This window comes from Thamnophis sirtalis, unplaced genomic scaffold (assembly GCF_051295495.1).
Source record: "Thamnophis sirtalis isolate CommonGarterSnake01/CBP01778 unplaced genomic scaffold, rThaSir2_p1.2 scaffold_9, whole genome shotgun sequence".
NCBI classification, from domain to species: Eukaryota; Metazoa; Chordata; class Lepidosauria; order Squamata; family Natricidae; genus Thamnophis; species Thamnophis sirtalis.
The window spans coordinates 5,281,542-5,296,409 of NW_028261389.1; the positions used below are offsets into that span (position 1 = coordinate 5,281,542).

The 14,868-nt window shown below is 45.3% G+C and overlaps 1 protein-coding gene across 1 annotated transcript in view; it reads right to left on the minus strand.

Annotated features, from left to right (window-relative positions):
- LOC148044014 (endonuclease domain-containing 1 protein-like) overlaps positions 1 to 14,868 on the minus strand; it is a 76,964-nt gene that overhangs the window by 19,716 nt on the left and 42,380 nt on the right. Inside the window, exon 3 of the mRNA XM_087722522.1 lies at positions 405 to 482. Coding sequence (XP_087578648.1) covers positions 405 to 482 — 78 coding nt within the window. The remainder of the gene's footprint in view (positions 1 to 404; positions 483 to 14,868) is intronic.

Here is a 14,868-nt window from a genome sequence, read left to right on the forward strand (position 1 = left end):
TTTACATTTCTGGATAGAAGAGAAGGAAGGGCAGGGCATTCCAAGTGGACCAGGATGATATTTATATTTATAACTACACTTACCAGTGTAGATTTCTGGGTCAATTCAGCTTTCCGTGAAGGTTTTGTTGCCTGATGTGCAATTCTACCCAGAAATTCTATCGTCTCTCTGTCTGACAAATCCACAGGCAAGACACCCAGATATTCGGGGGAATTCCCTGTCTGTGCCTCTTGGCAGCAAGAGGACTAGATGCTTAAAACTCTTTGCCCACGTTAACCAAAAGCTGCCATCTCTGCAGAAAACAGTGACTGTATCCAGGATGGAAAGCGCATAATTCAAGCATTTGCACAAGAAGGTTATGACAACGGCTGCAGCCCATAACAAAACACCCCACAGTGGCTTACCCAGCAGAATACTCACAGGTGCAACCAGTCTCTTGCTTGGAGAGCAGAAGAAGTCAAGTAGAGAGAGAAGAGTCCCAATGCTGATCGAAGCCCTGCTCCAAGATTTATATTCTGGCTACTTCCTGTTACCTTTCCAAAGAAATGAATGCATGGCTGTTCTTTTGATGGCTTGAGAAGTACTTGTCAAGGGTTACATTTCTGTGGAACTGACTCTGTGGGTAAAGGGAGGAGGAAGATGGGATTAAAGTCAAGTAGAGAGACAAGAGTCACACTTATGATCCAAGCCCTGCTCCAAGATTTATATTCTGGCTACTTCCTGTTACCTTTCCGAACAAATGAATGCATGCCTGCTCTTTGGATGGCTTGACAAGTACTTTCCAAGGGTTGCATTTCTGACTCTGTGGGTAAAGGGAGGAGGAAGATGGAGTTAAAGTCAAGTAGAGAGACAAGAGTCACACTTATGATCCAAGCCCTGCTCCAAGATCTATATTGATATTCTTCCTGTTACCTTTCCAAAGAAATGAATGCATGGCGGCTCTTTGGATGGCTTGACAAGTACTTGCCAAGGGTTACATTTCTGACTCTGTGGGTAAAGGGAGGAGGAAGATGGAGTTAAAGTCAAGTAGAGAGACAAGAGTCACACTTATGATCCAAGCCCTGCTCCAAGATTTATATTCTGGCTACTTCCTGTTACCTTTCCAAAGAAATGAATGCATGACTGTTCTTTTGATGGCTTGACAAGTACTTGTCAAGGGTGACATTTCTGTGGAACTGACTCTGTGGGTAAAGGGAGGAGGCGGACGGGGTTAAAACTTTGGAAGCTGATAATGAAAAACTTACAGGTTATCTGTATTTAATACCATTCAACTCCAGAACAGACCCCGGCAAATATTCAGAAGTTGTGGTGAATATCGGCAAAGAGCAAACCTTACGAAAAGACAATTTCCAAGAGAGGGATAGAAATCAAAGTATGGGAAATATTATATATGGTGTAGTCAACAATGAGGCCAACTTTTCTGCCTGAGAAAGAGAAGGAACCATGAGCTCTGATTCAGCAAGTTAACAAGGCCTTGAGGTTGGATTGGCCTAGGGCAGATAAAGTCCAGCTGGGCCACCTGGCCCTGGCCAACTGGCCACGTGAAAACTTTCTGAGCCCAATGGGAAACGCGCTGTGGCACAATTCAATTATTCAATGCAATTATTTAAAATAATCTAAAAAGAAAGGATAATCTAACCGTTATCCTTTCTCTCTGAACTCTTTCTTTAATGATGTGATGCCACCATTTCTTTGATATTAGTGTAAGTCTCTTTCCCTGGCGAGTGAGCTACAGCGAGTTGTCCCAAGAAAAGTTGGCCAGGACAGGTTGTCCTTGGTGAGTAGGTCATGGTCGGTCGGCTGTGGCCAGGTGTGATAAAGCTGGAAGGCAGCCTAGAAGGTCAAGACTCAAAGAAGGGAAGGGGGAGGAAAGAGAGGAGAAGGAACGGGAGAACAGGAGGAAGCAGGAGGGGCTCCTCCCAATGCTCCTGCTAAGGCAACCTCTCCCTTCTGCCTTTTAACCCAGGGGAACATGGGGGGGGGAGTCATAAGGTGGAGATGGAGGAGCTGCAAGGGCGTGGCTAGGAAAGGGACCCATAAACTTGCAGTTCTCTTGTCCAGCCCCCCCCCCCAAAGAAGCAGCTGGGGCTATCAAAACAGGGACGGAATAGGCAAAATGGTGCCAATCCTCCCATGGTGCATTGCACAAAACCCCCAACGAGAATTGCAAGAATGTCCAAGAATAAATCAGAAAAGTGTTGGAAATGTCATCAGATACCGGGCTCATGTTACCACATGTGGTGGACTTACATTGAAGCTAAAAGATACTGGAGTAAAATTCACATGTGGTTGGAGAAAATGATACAGAAACATATAGATCTTAAACCAGAGATCTTTTTATTGGGAATTATACCAGAAATCTGTAACAAAGACTTAAAATATTTGATTGTAAACGTTTCAACAGCAGCCAGAATCGTATTTGCAAAAAACTGGAAAAAATGAAACAATACCAAAACAGGAAGAAGGTATTCGAAAAATAATGGAGTGTGCTGAAATGAGTAAATTGACATTTGAAATTAGAGAACAAGAAGACGAGCAATTCTATAAGATGTGGGACTTGTTTTATCAGTGGCTGGGGGAAAAAACCTGGAAATGAAAAATCTTTTACTTATGTTTTAATTGAAAGAGTTAAGTGATAATATAATTATGCTGTGAAATAGATTAACAATGATATAATGAAAGGCTGATACATATATGAATTGAATACTTTAGAACTTTTTGTTTTAAAATGGACAGGGATAACAATGAATTTATGTATACTTGATAGAGGATTGATGATATAATGTATAACCCTAAGTATATATTATAAAGATATATTATTGTTGATAAATAATTTTAATAAGGAGGTAATTAAAAATTGTTATATATATGAAGTGACTATTCAGAATACCTTGTTGAAAAATGAAGGAATAATATCTTTGTTTGAATGTATGATGTACAAGGAGAGTAATGAACATAAGCATACTCGATAGTTGATTGGTGGGATTATACATAATTGAAAACAGTGATATACAAATATAAATGGTTGGTAAATCTTTTACATATTGGGATCTGTGATTATATAAAGGTATATTGTTATTAAACAGACAATCAAGGATGTAAGGGAATTAGGTTTATTGAAAAAAATATTAATTGTAATTGAATATACATTGTACAATGAAAGTGAGGTATTTAGTTATATTAGATGAAAAATCTGTGATTGTAAATGTAATTGAGAATATGGATGCAAAAACACTTGTAACCAAACGACATCCTGTATGTAATGGGTGAGATTTTTTTTTAATGTTTAAAAATAAAAACAAATTGCAAAAAAAAAAAAAAAAGAAAAGAAATTGAGAAATTTCACTTTGTATTCTGCTTCATTCAAAAGAGATTTTTCCCCTTTCCTTTCCCCCCTTTATCCTACACTCCCCTTTCCCCTTTCCCTACTACCTTTATTTTCTATTTTAGACCAGGATAAGAAAAAGAATCCAAAGGAGCCTTTGGTTTGAGGGCTGCTTTCTGTTTCGCAGCCAAAACCTGCCAATTCCTGGGGGGGGGGGGGGGGGGGGCGCTCACCACCACTGCACAATATATCTGTCCTTTTACGTTTCACCATTTCTTCCAAAAGGTCCCTTTCTATGCTTTTCTCTGCTGAAAGTTCTCCGAAGAAGAGAGCGGAAAGCGGAGGAGGAACGGCCAAACTTTATTCCGGGGTCTCCATTCGGGGCTGCTTTGCAAGGAAAAGGGGGATCCTCCTGACCCACAGAAAGAAAGAGGGAGACTCCGACGCAATCGGGGTTGGGGGGCGGGAAATCTGACGGGGCTGCTTCGTCCAGACGTTCTGAGCAAGAGAGACTCGTGTTGGAAGGGAGGAAATTGCGGAGTTTTTCTTCCCTGAAGCGAAGCGGCGCCTTCCCCGAGAGAGCCCAGCGGAGGATTCCCCCGGGAAGAGTGAGGGGTGGGCGGGGGAGAGGGGGGAAGAGGATGAGACCCCTGCAGATCCTCTCCGTTTCTTCCTGCTTTAGCTGAAGGCTTTCCGTTAGCTTCCCTTCGGATTGGGGGGTTTCTGTGACCCCCAAGTCTTCCCTGTCTATGGGGTGTGCCTCCCCTCCCTCATCCAGCGCAGCCCCTCCTCCCACGGCAGTAATCCCGTGTTTGCGTGTGTTCTGAATTAGGGGGAGGAAGCGTTGATCTCGGACTTTGGAGCTGGGGAGGGAAAGAACCAGCGGCAGCACCAATGGGGATTCTCCCTGTTTGAGCGTCATCGGTCTCCTCTCCAGGCCTGGCATGAGCCCCCCTTGAACTGCTCCCCCCTAGACAGAAAATATCCCCCTCCCACTTTCTCCACTTCTCTCTTTGCGCCGAACTCTCTCCTCCATCAGGTGAAGTCAAGGGAGATTCTGCCCGGAGACCGATGACGCGGCAGAAGGGAGATCTCTCATTCGTCCTTCCGCTTTTCTGGGCATTCCCTCTTCCGAAGCTGCAGGAAAACGCTTCCTCTCTCCCCAGGGCCTGGAGCTGCTGACTCCCTCTTCTTTGGGGCAGCCAAGGAGATATTGGGAGGCTGCTAATGACTAAGTGGCCCTGACTGTGGGGCTGCCTGTGGGAAAGATTGGGGTGCAGATTTTACCAGCCATTGTGGGGCCAATGAAGGCCTTGATGGACGCCTGAATCTCTCTAGGCGACCTGGGTTATAAGAGATCTAACGCCAACTTAATGACATGAAATCAATCAATCAAGGCCAACATTAGAAAAAAACACCTGGAACTGTTGGCAATGTGCTTTTTCTCTGCCCCCCCCAAAGACACACCCCTGATCGATTGATCAACCAATTTATCATTTGACGGATTGGCTGATTGATAATACTGTGCAAAAGCGGATATTCAAGTTATTCTCGATTGAATGTACTCTAAAGCAACATAAGGACACAGATCTTTGATAAGCAAGTTTATTGCAGGGACTAAGAAAGCGACAGAGAAAGCATTCAAGCAGTTACGTACAGAAAGGCATCAGCTTTCGACCTCAATTGGAACAGGAACTCTGTCACTAAGCGATGTTAAGGTGAAGTGGGTCACACCCAATTTTCACAACGCTGGGGATACTGCAACCATCCTAAATACAGGCCAAGCAGCCACACTTTGACCATGGGACCATGGGACACTGCAACAGTCACACATAGATTGTAAATAGTTTTTTTTAATCTTGTCCTAAATTCATACAGTTGTTAAATGGTTGTAAGCTGAGAACGACCTGTGTCAAATCGAAACCCTATTGAGCGTGAGAGGAAATTTGATTCCTACGGATCTTCTTCCAACCCGCCCAGTGCAATTGACTGAAAACTGTGAATTGTGTCATCGTTGCACCCTTCATCTCATCATTGGATTCATTTATTCTCTGGATTTGCTTCATAATCTAAACCAGAAACTAATCAAACGGCCTGATTTTCACAAGATTGAGCCCAAAAGAATGATACAAATCAAACTAGGATTATAATAACAAAATTCATTCCATATATTGAAGAACTAAGCTGCTACGGATATACTTTGCATTTTTTTGGGGTGGGGGTGTCTCTGAACTCTGTTTTGCAGACAGAGAATGACCTTATTGATTATTAATCTTATCAATAGCAATCGCCATTGAAAAGATCAATTCCTTTCTTCCCGTATTTGCCATTCAGTTCACTTTCCAGGTCCTTCAGGTTAAAGCTTTGTACCCTATCCTGATTATTTTCAGCAATGACTCCGAAGGACTGTTTTTCGTCGTTTTTGGTCACGCAACAAACTGCAGCCCAGATATCACTCGGCTTATTCACTCGGCCACCAGAGATGAAATCATGACCGGGCACCACGCCCACAATGACGAATGTTTCACGGCATCCTGTTGTTCTTTGGCTCATAGTACTTAAAAATTCGGCCCATTTTCCATTCATGAGTTCCTGATACTGGGGCACGATGTTGGTGAAGGTGTAGGTTGCAGATCTGAAATTCTCATCAGGTTGGTGGGATACTGGCGCCAACTGTCCCTTGTCGTATTGCATAGCGTTGACGTAATCGCTCCATACAGCCTGGCTGTTTGCAAGTTCACTGGGGTCGATTTGACAGGTCGCTTCCAGTTCCATGCTTCTTCTCTCATGATCCCAAGGCTCTGCAAGCTGTGAATATGGAACGTCAAGCAATGCGCCCGATTAGCATCCACACAAGACAGAATCAAATACGCTGAATCTGGTTAAAGATCTACCCTGAGTCGACCAGGGAATGGGTTGTGGGAGACGCTTCCATGGCACTTTGCGTATTTGGGGCAGTTTCTGGGAAATCTGGAAATTGAGGCCCCTGACTGACCCTCTGGGGGAGCCTGCTTGAAACTCTCCTGTAGTTCAGCTTGAAATTTGGGGTTCTGGGCACCCTGAGTTTGCTTCTTTGGGGAAAGATGGAAGTGGAACCTCACCAATGTGGACAGCAGAATTCTTACAGCCAAGCTTCTAAAAGCTCCTGAGATTAATCATGTACAAATAATTTTTAAATCCACTGTCTTGCCTTATTTCCTATCCAGTGACTGTTCCTCTAAGATAGCGGTGTCAAATTCAAGGGCTTATATCTGGCCCACGGGGCCCTGGAAATACCAAAGGATTGGTCCAATCTGCCGTCCGTTCCTCCCACCTCCCTTGTGGCCGGCTCACAGAGGACAACCACAATGCTGATCCAGACCTTGGAGAAATTCAGTTGGAGACCCCTTCTCTAAGGTGACCTCCATTTCATGAAGGCTTAGTTTCAAAATAGGAACTCCTTTTACCTGTGGCTCAATCTTCCAAACCACCTTTGATGCACCTGAAGCAGGATTATATTTATAGGCTGAGAACAGGGGGATGCGCCCATCTTTGTCGTACATTGTGGCAAATCGATAGCTGCCCATATAATGCTGGCAGATTCTGGCTGGATTCGTTGGCACCAGTTTGGAGGGGGGGTTTCCATTAAAGAAGAACTGACTGCAGTGTTGGAAACTGCTCCCCACCTCCCCAGTGGCAGGCAGGAGAAAGGAGGCAGCCAGGGAGAGGATCCACAGAAGCAACATGGCCATGCGATTGGTCGGTTGGTCCTTCCAGTAGAATTTTCTGCCGAGAAAGAGAGAGAGAGAGGAGAGGTGGGAGAGATGGGAGGTGGAGAAGGAGGAATAGGATAAGGAGGAGAAAGAGAAGGAGCAGGAGAAGAGGAATGAGAAGAGGAGGAGGAGGAGGAGGAGGAGGAGGAGGAGGAGGAGGAGGAAGAAGAAGAAGAAGAAGAAGAAGAAGAAGAAGAAGAAGAAGAAGAAGAAGAAGAAGAAGAAGAAGAAGAAGAAGAAGAAGAAGAAACATTTTGATTTAGCAACGGGAGAATCAGTTTCAAGTGGAATATACCCAACGGCTCATAAAGTCCAGCTGTTCCACATGTTCAGATGGAGGCCAACCAGATTGTTTACATTTCTGGATAGAAGAGAAGGAAGGGCAGGGCATCCCAATTGTGGTCTTACCAGTGTAGATTTCTGGGTCAATTCAGCTTTCCGTGAAGGTTTTGTTGCCTGATGTGCAATTCTAACCAGCAATTCTATCGCCTCTCTGTCTGACAAATCCACAGGCAAGACACCCAGATATTCGGGGGAATTCCCTGTCTGGGCCTCTTGGCAGCAAGAGGACTAGATGCTTAAAACTCTTTGCCCACGTTAACCATAATTGGTTTAACAATTCTTGTGCTTCTGATAGAAGATTGAGTTGTCTAAACCAAAAGCTGCCATCTCTGCAAAGAACAGTGATTGTATCCAGGATGGAAAGCGCATAATTCAAGCATTTGCACAGGAAGGTTATGACAACGGCTGCAGCCCATAACAAAGCATCCCACAGTGACTTACCCAGAACAATACTCACAGGTGCAACCAGTCTCTTGCTTGGAGAGCAGAAGAAGTCAAGTAGAGAGAGAAGAGTCTCAATGCTCATCCAAGCCCTGCTCCAAGATTTATATTATGGCTACTTCCTGTTTCCTTTCCCAAGAAATGAATGCATGGCTGCTCCTTTGTTGACGTGACAGGTACTTTGTCAAGGGTGACATTTCTGTGGAACTGACTCTGTGGGTGAAGGGAGGAGGAAGATGGGGTTAAAGTCAAGTAGGGAGAGGAGAGTCACACTTATGATCGAAGCCTTGCTCCAAGATTTATATTTATATTCTTCCTGTTACCTTTCCGAAGAAATGAATGCATGCCTGCTCTTTGGATGGCTTGACAAGTACTTTTTCTAGGGGGACATTTCTGTGGAACTGACTCTGTGGGTAAAGGGAAGAGGCGGACGGGGTTAAAGCTTTGGAAGCTAATAATGAAAAACTTACAAGTTATCTGTATTTAGTCCCATTCAACTCCAGAACAGACCCCGGCAAATATTCAGAAGTTGTGGTGAATATCGGCAAAGAGCAAACCTTACGAAAAGACAATTTCCAAGAGAGGGATAGAAATCAAAGTATGGGAAATATTATATTTGGTGTAGTCAACAATGAGGCCAACTTTTCTGCCTGAGAAAGAGAAGGAACCATGATCGAGCTCTGATTCAGCAAGTTAACAAGGCCTTGAGGTTGGATTGGCCTAGGGCAGATAAAGTCCAGCTGGGCCACCTGGCCCTGGCCAACTTGCCGCGTGAAAACTTTCTGAGCCCAATGGGAAAACGCGCTGCGGGACAATTCAATTATTCAATGCAATTATTTAAAACAATCTAAAAAGAAAGGATAATCTAACCGTTATCCTTGCTCTCTGAACCCTTTCTTTAATGATGTGATGCCACCGTTTCTTTGATATTAGTGTTAGCCTTGTTCCCTGGCGAGTTAGCTACAGCGAGTTGTCCCAGGAAAAGTTGGCCAGGACAGGTTGTCCTTGGTGAGTAGGTCATTGTCGGTCGGCTGTGGCCAGTTGTGATAAAGCTGGAAGGCAGCCTGGAAGGTAGAGACTCAAAGAAGGGAAGGGGGAGGAAAGAGAGGGGACGGAAAGGAAGAACAGGAGGAAGCAAGAGGGGCTCTTCCCGATGCTAAGGCAACTTCTCCCTTCTGCCTTTTGGGTGGGGGCAGGAATAGCCCAGGGGAACATAGGTTAAAAAGGTCATAAGGTGCAGCTGGAGGAGCTGCAAGGGCGTGGCTGGGAAAGGGACCCATAAACTTTCAGTTCTCTTGTCCAGGGTCCCCAAAGAAGCAGCTTGGGCTATCAAAACAGGGACGGAATGGGCAAAATGATACTGGTCCTCCCATGGTGCATTGCACAAAACCCCCAAAGAACAGGAGCCGAGACCCTCAACCCGTCAGGGTAACAAGGTAGTGTGGAGAAATGAATGAAAGTAATTAAAACAGCAAAGGTCAGGCTCTAAGAAACTTCTGATCATCAGAAGCAGAAAACCCTGTATTTCACTTAGTAACGGCCCAATCAGAAACCTCCAGCTGTCAGAACCCAACTTTCCTTCCAGTATAAACGGACCTTTTCTGCACCACAAGATTCAAAGAGTCTCTCAACGTCAAACTGGCCCTGAACTAACGCACTCAACGCTCGTTTTCATGACCGGAAAACCTGCATTGGGAAGGAGCTTGTCAAGGGGTCTAGGAAGAACCCTCCCCCCTCAGAGGCTCCCATCCCCGGACACCTCTGGAAAAGCCCGGTGTTGGCTCCTCTCTGACCCTCCAGCCAGAAGGATCTTCTTTGTAGGATTTGCTGATTAGGATCGGTTGTTATAGAATTGCACCACATTTACTAAGAATGTACAGCAGAAGGAAAAACAGGCTTTGAAACTGAGAAATTTCACTTTGTATTCTGCTCCCCCCCCCCCCAATAGACATACCAATGATCGATTGATCAACCAATTTATCATTTGACGGATTGGCTGATTGATAATACTGTGCAAAAGTGGATATTCAAGTTATTCTCGATTGAATGTACTCTAAAGCAGCACAAGGACACAGGTATTTGATAAGCAGGTTTATTGCAGGGACTAAGAAACCGACAGAGAAAGCATTCAAGCAGTTACGTACAGAAAGGCATCAGCTTTCGACCTCAATTGGAACAGGAACTCTGTCACTAAGCGATGTTATAGTGAAGTGGGTCACACCCAATTTTCACAACGCTCGGGATACTGCAACCATCCTAAATACAGGCCAAGCAGCCACATTTTGACCATGGGACCATGGGACACTGCAACAGTCACACATAGATTGTTAGTAGTTTTTTTAGTCTTGTCCTAAATTCAAACAGTTGTTAAATGGTTGTAAGCTGAGAACGACCTGTGTCAAATCGAAGCCCTATTGAGCGTGAGAGGAAATTTGACTCCAACGGATCTATAGCAATAGCAATAGCAATAGCAGTTAGACTTATATACCGCTTCATAGGGCTTTCAGCCCTCTCTAAGCGGTTTACAGAGTCAGCATAATGCCCCCACAGTCTGGGTCCTCATTTCACCCACCTCGGAAGGATGGAAGGCTGAGTCAACCTTGAGCCGGTGAGATTAGACCCGCTGAACTGCAGATAACAGTCAGCTGAAGTGGCCTGCAGTACTGCACCCTAACCACTGCGCCACCATTGCACTGGGCGGGTTGGATCTTCTTCCAACCCGCCCAGTGCAATTGACTGAAAACTGTTACTTGTGTCATCGTTGCACCCTTCATCATCTCATCATTGGATTAATTTATTCTCTGGATTTGCTCCATAATCCGAACCAGAAACTAATCAAACAGCCTGAATTTGCACAAGATTGAGCCCCCAAAAATGATACGGATCAAAGAGGGATTATAATAACTGCATTCATTCCATATGTTGAAGAACTAAGCTGCTCCGGATATACTTTGCTTTTTTGGGGTGGGGGTGTCTGTGAACTCTCTTTTGCAGACAGAGAATGACCTTATTGATTATTAATCTCATCAATAGCAATCGCCATTGAAAAGATCAATTCCTTCCTTCCCGTATTTGTGACTAAGTTCACTTTCCAGCTTCTTGAGGCTAACATTTTCTACCTTATCCTGATTGTTTTCAGCAATGACTCCCCAAGTCTGCTTTTGTTCCCATTTCCTCACGCAACAAACTGCAGCCCAGATATGGCTGGGCTTATTCACTCGGCCACCAGAGATGGAATTATGACTGGGCACCACGCCTACAATGACATACGTTTCACTGCATTCTGCTGTACGTTGGCTCATACTACTCAAAAATTCATCCCCTTCTCCATTCATGAGTTCCTGAAACTGGGGCACGGTGTTGGTTAAGGTGTAGGTTGCAGCTTTGCTATTCTCATTCGGTTGTTGGGATGCTGGCGCCAACTGTCCCTTGTCATATAGGAAAGCGTTGACGTAATCGCGCTGTACAGCCTGGCTTTTTGCAAGTAAAAGGGGGTTGATTCGACAGGTCCCTTCCGGTTCCATGCCACTTCTCTGATGATCCCAAGGCAGTGCAAGCTATGAATATGGAACATCAAGCAATGCGCCCGATTAGCATCCACACAAGACAGAATCAAATACGCTGAATCTGGTTAAAGATCTACCCTGAGTCGACCAGGGGATGGGTTGTGGGAGACGCTTCCATGGCACTTTGCGTATTTGGGGCAGTTTCTGGGAAATCTGGAAATTGAGGCCCCTGACTGACCCTCTGGGGGAGCCTGCTTGAAACTCTCCTGTAGTTCAGCTTGAAATTTGGGGTTCTGGGCACTCTGAGTTTGCTTCTTTGGGGAAAGATGGAAGTGGAACCTCACCAATGTGGACAGCAGAATTCTTACAGCCAAGCTTCTAAAAGCTCTTGAGATTAATCATGTACAAATAATTCTTAAATCCACTGTCTTCCCTTATTTCCTATCCAGTGACTGTTCCTCTAAGATAGCGGTGTCAAATTCATGGGCTTATATTTGGCCCACGGGGCCCTGGAAATACCAAAGGATTGGTCCAATCTGCCGAACTGACTCTGTGGGTAAAGGGAGGAGGCGGACGGGGTTAAAACTTTGGAAGCTAATAATGAAAAACTTACAGGTTATCTGTATTTAGTCCCATTCAACTCCAGAACAGACCCCGGCAAATATTCAGAAGTTGTGGTGAATATCGGCAAAGAGCAAACCTTACGAAAAGACAATTTCCAAGAGAGGGATAGAAATCAAGGTATGGGAAATATTATATTCTGGCTCCTTCCTCTTTCCTTTCCGAAGAAATGAATGCATGGCGGCTCTTTTGACGGCTTGACAAGTACTTTGTCAAGGGGGACATTTCTGTGGAACTGACTCTGTGGGTAAAGGGAGGATGTAAAAACTGGCCCACAAGTTATCTGTATTTAGTCCCATTCAACTCCAGGACAGGACATGGCAAATATTCAGAAGGTGTGGTGAATATTGGCAAAGAGCAAACATTACGAAAAGACAATTTCCAAGAGCGGGATAGAAATCAAGGTATGGGAAATATTATATTTGGTGTAGTCAATAATGAGGCCAATGTTTCTGCCTGAGACAGAGAAAGAACCATGATCGAGCTCTGATTCACCAAGTTAACAAGGTTGGATTGGCCTAGGGCAGATAAAGTCCAGCTGGGCCACCTGGCCCTGGCCAACTGGCTGCGTGAAAACTTTCTGAGCCCAATGGGAAAACGCGTTGCGGGACAATTCAATTATTCAATGCAATTATTTAAAATAATCTAAAAAGAAAGGATAATCTAACCGTTATCCTTGCTCTCTGAACCCTTTCTTTAATGATGTGATGCCACCGTTTCTTGGATATTAGTGTAAGTCTCTTTCCCTGGCGAGTGAGCTACAGCGAGTTGTCCCAGGAAATGTTGGCCAGGACAGGTTGTCCTTGGTGAGTAGGTCATTGTCGGTCGGCTGTGGCCAGTTGTGATAAAGCTGGAATGCAGCTAGAAGGTCAAGACTCAAAGAAGGGAAGGGGGAGGAAAGAGAGGAGAAGGAACGGGAGAACAGGAGGAGGCAGGAGGGGCTTCTCCTGATGCTCTTTTTTAAGTCTTGAGGTAATGACTGAGGAGACCGGTTAACAGTAACTAGAATGGTTTATTAGAACAGAACTTGTGACAGGCAAAAGACAACAAACCCCCGTCTGACAGCTATTTATACCAGGAGCTGTCAGAGGGGGAACCAATGAGAGAGCCGGGTTTCTCCCGCCGAACGACAGGTGCCTCCTGGCCCATCAGATTGACCTTGCACAGCGCCATCTGCTGGTCAGGACACAACATCCCTTTCCCCTGGATTGAGTAAGCGTATTCGTGGACGTAGTCGGGGCGTCTGCGCATGTGCTGCGAGTGTCTCAGTACGGGTATGGCCACCGCTGAAGAAGGAGGAACGCAAGTGTCTCTGCTCCGCTGGATTGGCTGCGCAAACAACGCCAGAGGACCCACCCTGGCCCTGGTGCCAGTTTGCAATGGTAAGTGTCCTGATGAGAATGTGGCGGGCTGCGCGGAGTCGGAGCTAGTTGTGTTGTGTTGGTCGGGCTGGCAAACGCTCCATGAGGCCCTGGAAAATGCCAGGGGCCATGCTAATTCCAAACTGAAGGCGCTTACATTTGAAAGCCCCGCGGTGCGTGACCATTGTCTGCGCAGCCACAGAGGTGGCATCAACAGGCAGCTGTTTACGCCTGCGCCAAATCAAGTTTCTCAAACGCTTTACCCAGGGGTCGGTTTCTCGCCCCGTTCCAACCGGATCGGTTGGAACGAGGCCAGCGGCGTCCTCACGTACGCATGCGGCGTCCTCGCTTGTAATGGGCTTGTAATGGAGCTTAAGCCGGGATAGGAGCAGGTCCCAAGGCACAGAATAGACCGGGAAGGGCACGGAGAGAGCTCAAGCTGTAGCGAACATGTCAGCCCCACAGTAGTGAAGGAAAATGCCGCGTTTCCTGTCAATGGACAGGCCCATGAGGTCATGGGCGAGAAGAAAACATTCAAAGCGTTCTAAGAACGCATCCCATGCCTCAGACTCCGGCCTGAACAGCGCAAAGACAATAGCTGCAGCCATGGGAGGCACGCAGTAAGGATCCGGTTCTCCAGTCCTTGGTGCCAGTTTTGGGTTCTGAGGTAAATGACTGAGGAGACCGGTTAACAGCAACTAGAACGGTTTATTCGAACAGAACTTAAGACAAGAAACAGGCAACAAAACCCCTGTCTGATAGCTATTTATACAGGGAGCTGTCAGACTGGGAACCAATGGGAGTGCAGGGTTTCTCCCGCCGAGAGGCAGGCGCGTCCTGGCCAATCAGAGGCGCCTTGCACAGCGCCATCTGCTGGCCAGGACACAACAGTAAGGGAATTAGGTTTATTGGAAAAAAAATTAATTGTAATTGAATATACATTGTACAATGAAAGTGAGGTATTTAGTTATATTAGATGAAAAATCTGTGATTGTAAATGTAATTGAGAATATGGATGCAAAAACACTTGTAACCAAACGACATCCTGTATGTAATGGATGAGATTTTTTTTATGTTGGTTTTTTTATGTCTAAAAATAAAAACAAATTCCAAAAAAAATAAAATTGAGAAATTTCACTTTGTGCAACCAGTCTCTTGCTTGGAGGCCAGAAGAAGTCAAGGAGAGGGAGAAGAGTCCCAATGCTGATCCAAGCCCTGCTCCAAGATTTATATTTATATTCTTCCTGTTTCCTTTCCAAAGAAATGAATGCATGCCTGCCCTTTTGATGGTTTGACAAGTACTTTGTCTAGGGTGACATTTCTGTGGAACTGACTCTGTGGGTAAAGGGAGGAGGAAGACGGGGTTAAAGCTTTGCAAGCTGATAATGAAAAACTTACAGGTTATCTGTATTTAGTCCCTCCCTTCAACTCCAGAACAGACCCCGGCAAATATTCAGAAGTTGTGGTGAATAGCGGCAAAGAACACACATTATGAAAAGACAATTGCCAAGAGAGGGATA